The sequence below is a fragment of the Trichechus manatus genome, unplaced genomic scaffold (genome assembly GCF_000243295.1).
Source record: "Trichechus manatus latirostris isolate Lorelei unplaced genomic scaffold, TriManLat1.0 scaffold00128, whole genome shotgun sequence".
Lineage (NCBI taxonomy): Eukaryota > Metazoa > Chordata > Mammalia > Sirenia > Trichechidae > Trichechus > Trichechus manatus.
Window position 1 is genome coordinate 6,217,591 of NW_004444064.1, and position 6,773 is coordinate 6,224,363.

A 6,773-nucleotide genomic window follows, 5' to 3' on the forward strand; every position below is an offset into this window, starting at 1 on the left:
AACTGTGTATGTAGAAATTTTTGAAACGGTGTATCTTTGGCTATGTGTATTTTCACCAAAAAAAAAGGTTGAGAATTTAGAGGGTTAATATGTTGTGGGGTTGATAACCAACATCATAAAACATGTGTACTACTGTTTCATGAGAAACTATTTGTTCTGTAAGCCTTCACCTGAAGTACAATAAAATATAAAAAAAAAAAATCGAAAGAACAAATCTGTCCAGCACCTGTTATAAATTGAATTGTATTCCCCAAAAGTATGTGTCGAAGTCCTAACCCCTCTACCTATAAATATGACCCTGTTGGGAAATAGGGCTTTCTTCTGTCATGTTAATGAGGTCATACTGGAGTACTAGGGGACCCTAAATTCAATTACTGGGGTCATAGAAGGCCGCGTGATGACACAGATACACACAGGGAGGAAACCTGACAAGGGAGGCAGAGATTGGAGCTGCTAAGAACCTCTAGAAGCTGGAAGAGACAAGGAAGAACTCTTCCCTAGAGCCTGCAGAGGGAGCACGGCCCTGCCGACATTTTGATTTCTGACTTCCGGCCTCCAGAACTGTGAGAAAATACATTTTGGTTGTCTAAAGCCTCCCCGTTGTGGTATTTTGTTACAGCAGCCCTAGGAAACCAATACAACACCCAACCCATCAGCAAGATCTGGCCGCTCCATCTCCCAACCTTCCCTGAGTCTGCCCTCTCCACCTCCACGGCCCCACCTGGCCCATGCCTCATCCCCTCTCGCCAGCGTCAGCCTCCTGACCGGTCTCCCGCCTGCACTCCAAAACCAAAAAAAACCCACCGCCCTGAGTTGATTTTGACTTATAGTGACCCTATAAGACAGAGTAGAACTGCCCCATAGAGTTTCCAAGGCTCTAAATCTTTATGCGAGCAGACTGCCACATCTTTCTCCTGCAGAGCTACTGGTGGGTTCGAACTGTCGACCTTTGGGTTAGCAACGCAGCACTTAACCACTGTGCCACCGGGCTCCCTTGCCTGATCCCACTGATATGATTTCACACAGAAAAAATTGAACCTGCACTGTCTCCAAACAGGATCACATCCACAGGAACAGGGGCCAGGACTTCAGTGCATGTTTTGGGGATACCATTTAGTCTACCACAGGAGTGCAGTCCTCTTGTAGGGTGTCTTAATCATCTAGTGCTGCTGTAACAGAAATCCCACAAGTGGACGGCTTTAACAAAGAGAAGTTTATTCTCTCACAGTCCAGTAGGCTACAAGTCCAAATTCAGGGCATCAGCTCCAGGAGAAGCCTTTCTCTCTCTGTCGGCTCTGGAGGAAGGTCCTTGGGATGCATCAGTCTTCCCTGGGTCTGGGAGCTTCTCAGCGCAGGAACCTCAGGTCCAAAGGATGCACTCTGCTCCCGGCATTGCTTTCTTGGTGGTGTGAGGTTCCCATGTGTCTCTGTCCACTTCTCTCTTTTATATCTCAAAAGAGATTGGCTTAAGACACTATCCAATCTTGTATACCTCATCACTATAACTGCTGCTAATCCATCTTATTAGATCATAGCGACTGAATTTACAACACATAAGGAAATCACATCAGATTACAAAATGGTACACAATTATACAATACTGGGAATCATGTCCCAGCCAAGTTGACAGATATTTTGGGGGGACCCAATTCAATCCATGACATAGGGTCCACTCTCAACTCACTCAAAGTTCCAAAAGCCTCCTCCTTGGGAAAAATCCTGCATAGAGTTCCTCTGGATGTCTTTGCCCCAACCCTAGCGGCTGGGTCCAGCTTTTCTAAACTCAGGAAACCTGACTCACCTGTTTTCCTTCAGCCAGGGGGGCCTGGCTGGTGGCAGCAAAGGCCACTCTGTGATTCCCACTTACCAAGGAAGTAGAGTGGTCTCAGGGCCTTGGTGAGGCCTGCACTGGGCAAGGCCATTAGGCTGAACTTGGCGTCTGCTGTCGTATTTCCATCAGAAATAACTAGGTAAATTATCAGAATACCTCGTCTTGAAGTAGAATATAAATCCTTGGTTCAGAGTAAACATAGAACTCCAAAGATGCTTCCCACCTGTGCCAGTCAGGGTCCAATCAGAAGACATAATTTGAACAGGGAAAATGTAATACAGAGAATTATCAACAGGAGATTATAGTAACGGAGAATTGGCAGCGAGAGTTCAGGAGAACACTAAAGAATACAGAAATAGCAGATAGAGGCAGCTCTGCTGCCTGTTCTCCAGAGAAACAGAAACAGTAGGAAATAGAAAATAGACAGGTAGGTAGGTAGGTAGAGAGAGAGAGAGGTGATAGACTTATTTTCAGGAACTGACTCATTCCATTTTAGGGGTTGGCAAATCTGTAGGTCAGGTGACAGATTGGAAACTCTGGTGGCCTTGTGTCCAGAATCCATTGGGCAGGCAGTGGGTTGAAAACTCAACCGGGTTTCTACTTTGCAGTCTTGAGGCAGAATTCCTTCTTCTCCAAGGAATTTCCGTTTCTCTCTTAAGGCCTTCTACTGATTGGATGAGGCCCACTCGCACCGTGGAGGGTACTTTTACTTACAATCAACTGATTTAAATGTTAATTGCACATACTTACACAGCAACGTCTATACCAGTATTTGACCAAACCACCGGGCACCACGGCCTGGCCATGCTGACATGCCAAATTCACCATCACAGGCCCCTTAGGCTGACATGGAGCACCCAAGGAAGAGGCCCCCACCAGATCGTGTTGGGATAGGTACAGCGTGGCCCAGTGGATGGTGGATAAGTCACTGAGGGTTTCCGCAGTGGGATCGCTGGAAGTCTGTCCTCTGTGGTGCCAGGGAAGGCATCGAAGGAGGTTCCCTGCCCTGCCTTGGAACTCCCTGCAAAGCAACGAGTTTTTGTTTTGAACTTTCAGAAGCAGATTGCCAGGCCTTTCTTCATAGTCTGCCTTAGTCTGGAAGCTACACTGAAATCTATTCTCCACGGGTAGAAACCTCACACCAGCACAGCCCTCGGAGAATGCACAGTCTGGTAGAAACATTCAATCCCATCAAGGCATCCCCTCTCTACCTTCTGTTCACAAGAATCACGGTCAAGTACAGGGATTGGCTGAGCTGGCCTGTTCCCTGCTCCCTCTGTCCACTCCCCTCCCCTGCCCAGGGGCTGGCCTGGGTCATCAGTTGTCCCATCAGAGGGTCTCTCACACAGCACTGCAGTCACTCCTCACTCCCCTTCATTCACTCAGCAAACCTCTCCCCTGTGCCCCTTGTGTACCAGGCCCAGAAAGTTCCATTGGAATCCTCCGGCATGATGTGCTCTGGGATTCACAATTGAAAGAATAAGAGCATATACTAGATACTATAAACTCCCAGCAGGGGCCTGGGATAGGACACCAAATATCAAATACTCTAGCATTTTGTGCGGCCAGATTCATCACGCTGAATGGGATAATGGCGCAGGACCAGGCGGTGTTTCGTTCTGTTGTACATAGGATCACTACGAGTCAGAACTGACTTGACAGCACCTAACAACAAGAAGCAGGATAAATATTCTATAAATAGTATTACAGCTTGCCTCCAGCTTATTTATATAGAAATATACTTAGGTCCATGAAATGGTTGAGATAACTGTAGACCGTAAATTTTCTAGTACTCCTTGTTCTCCAGGAAAATGCTCGGTAAAGTATGCAGGGTCAAGCAAAGCTATGTGCCAGTAAGTACACCTTTGTTTGGCTACCTGTGGGTCTTGGGGAAGAGGGCACAGCGGATGTCCTGGATTGAACTGTGTCCCCCAAAAATATCTGTCAACTTGGCTAGGTCATGACTCCCAGTATCATATGATTGTGTAATCTGATGTGGTTTCCTTATGTGTTGAAAGCTCTATCACTATGATGAGGTTATACTGATGAGGTATACAAGACTGGATTGTGTCTTAATCCAATCTCATCTTTGAGATATGAAAGAGAGAAGCGAGCAAAGACACATGGGAACCTCACACCACCAAGAAAGCAGTGCCAGGAGCAGAGCACATGCTTTGGACCTGAGGTTCCTGCGCAGAGATGCTCCCAGACCAAGGGAAGACGGATACATCACAAGGACCTTCCTCCAGAGCTGACAGAGAGAGGGGGCCTTCTCTGGGAGCTGATGCCCTGGATTTGGACTTGCAGCCTACTGGACTGGGAGAGAATAAACTTCTCTTTCCTAAAGCCATCCACTTGTGGTATTTCTGTTACAGCAGCACTAGATGACTAACACAGCGGGGCTGCATCACTAGGGCCATCGGCTGGAGGTGGGCTTGGGTGATCGGCCAGGGAAGAGGTCCCAAGCCATGAGCAGCAAAGATGTAGTGAAGCCCATGTGACATTGTTAGTGAATACACCCAAGCCTGTGCATAACTTGCTTACTGGTTAATCCAACTCTGTCCGTGAGTCAGGGGCTGACTTGACGGCAGCTGACGACAACGTTTTCATTGGCTATGATCTCAGTGAACTCATCACTGTAATTTTCAATTATTTCTTGATCAGCAGTTTTTCCACCATAGATATCCAGATTTTTTACACCACGACACCTCTCCAATCTCCACAGCCAACTTTCCGAATGTGCATACTCAACCTTTAAAGTTCAGTGCTTCCTGGTGTATTCTACCTTGTTTCGTGTCCAACAAACCACTGGTTGGTATATGTTATCTTCTTTGTTGCCAACTCTACTCAACCTACTCCTGGGGTTAAGATATGGGAGGGAAGAATGCAATCCCTTTAAATGAACACTTGCTACCTTGTGCCTTAGCAAACTGAGAGGGTACCCTGGAAGCAGATCACTGATGTTCTGACCTCAGCTCTGCTCCCAGGTAACCTTGGGCAAGTCACTTTGGGCTTCAGTTTCTCTCCATAAATTCCAATGTGGAGGGAGTGGGGACTGAAATAAAGCAATGTCTTAGTTACCTAGTGCTGCTGTAACAGAAATACCACAAGTGGGTGGCTTTAATGAACAGAAAGGTATTTTCTCACAGTTTAGGAAAAGGAGCCCTGGTGGTGCAGTGGTTATAGCGCTTGACTGCTAACCGAGCTGTTAAAGGTCAGCGGTTGGAACCCACCAGCCATTTTAGGGGAGAAAGATGTGGCAGTCTGCACCCGTAAAGATTTACAGCTTTGGAAACCCTATGGGGTAGTTCTACTCTGTCCTATTGTGTCGCTATAAGTCAACTGACTGGACGGCAATGGGTTCACAGTTTAGGAGGCTAGAAGTCCGAATTCAGGGCACCAGCTCTAGGGAAAGGCTTTCTTTCTGGTGGCTCTGGGGGAAGGTCGTTGTCTCTTCTCAGCTTCTGTTCCTCGGTTCCTTGGTGATCTTCAGGTGGCTTGGCATCTGTGTTCGTCCACTGGTGCTTGCTTCTCTGTGTAATCTACTCTTTTATATCTCAAAAGTGATTGGTTTAAAACACATCCTACACTGATGCGGCCTCATTAACATGACGTAGAAAAACCTAGTCCCAAACAGGATTACATCCACAACTATAAAAAAAACCCTGTTGCCATCAGTTGATTCCGACTCACAGCAACCCTGGAAAAGTAGAACTGCCCCATACTGTTTCCAAGGAGCGCCTGGTGGATTCGAACTGCCAACCTTTTGGTCAGCAGCTGTAGCTCTTAACCACTACACCACCAGGGTTTCCTATCCACAACTATATGGGTTAGGATTTACAACACGTATTTTGGGGGACACAACTCAATCCATAACACGGAGTAAGGCCCACGGTCTGTAGGACTCCTCCTGCCCCGCCTCAGAAGCCACCATGGCCACCAATACCTCCCCACAGCTGCCTGATTAAGATACCGATTCGAAAGTCTTGCGAGGTCTGGGGACCCACTGGCTTATGTCTGTTAGCAACATGCCCTAAGACGTCTTGGGTGATCTCTCTTGTGGTGACTAAAACCTTTTCAAACCGTGTTCATTATTCCAAGTATAAACTAAGCGCGGCCCCTCCTCCCAAGACGGAAGTGAAGCTGCATGGGGCGCCCCGAACTTAACTCTGCAGAGGTCAGCGCGCGGAAACCAAAAAAAAAAAAAAAAACCCAAACCCGTTGCCAACGAATTGCTTCCGGCCCCTAGCGACCCTATAGGACAGAGTAGAAGTGCCCCATAGAGTTTCCAAGGAGCAGCTGGTGGATTCGAACTGCCGACCTTTTAGTTAGCAGCCGTAGCTCTTAACCACTGTGCAACCGGAACGGTTCAAATCGGAGGGGGGGGGTCCCCATACAGAGAGGACGCGGGAAAGGGACTTCACTTCCGAGCATCTGCGTGTCCGCTCTGCAGGGAACCGCTCCGCGCAGTCCCCGCTTCCTCTCCCCGACTTTAAACTTGCGCCTCGGCGCCTTGGCCCTCACCTACCGGCCCGGGTCCGCATCACGCACTTCCCGGGAGTGAGGCGACAAGCCTGGTAAGACGGGCGGTAGGGTCCCGGCAGGGGGCGCGCGGGCGCCGGGAGGGCCGCGAGGCGGGGCCTTCGTGCGCCAACTCCCGCCTACACGTAGGCATGACCTCGCCCGATTGGGCAGCTGCGCCACGCCGTCGGGGGCGGGGAGTGCGTCGTCGCGTTGGGGTGACGTATCCGGCGAGCGTCGGGCCGTGTCGGCGGCGACGGCGTCGGCGTCGACAGCAGTGTCGGCGGCGGGTGGGAAATGGCGGAGTATTTGGCTTCCATTTTCGGCACTGAGAAAGACAAGTGAGTGAGAGCGGTTGGAGCTCCGGGGCCGAGGAAGCGCGGGGCTCGGGCCGGCGGGGCCGCTGGCGCGCGGAGGCAGG

General features: G+C 49.3%; 1 protein-coding gene across 4 annotated transcripts in view; it reads left to right on the forward strand.

Annotated features, from left to right (window-relative positions):
• Positions 1-6,516: 6,516 nt before the first annotated feature.
• U2AF1 (U2 small nuclear RNA auxiliary factor 1) overlaps positions 6,517-6,773 on the forward strand; it is a 15,651-nt gene continuing 15,394 nt past the window's right edge. For 2 of the 4 annotated variants that reach the window (XM_004384807.2, XM_004384805.2), the window contains exon 1: positions 6,543-6,693. Coding sequence is in view for 3 of the 4 variants with exons in the window: in XM_004384805.2 (XP_004384862.1) it covers positions 6,650-6,693 (44 nt within the window). In the remaining variant the exon portion in view is untranslated. Of the gene's footprint in view, positions 6,694-6,773 lie in introns of all 4 variants that reach the window. The other 2 variants (XM_004384806.2, XM_023739084.1) reach the window with 2 other exon arrangements.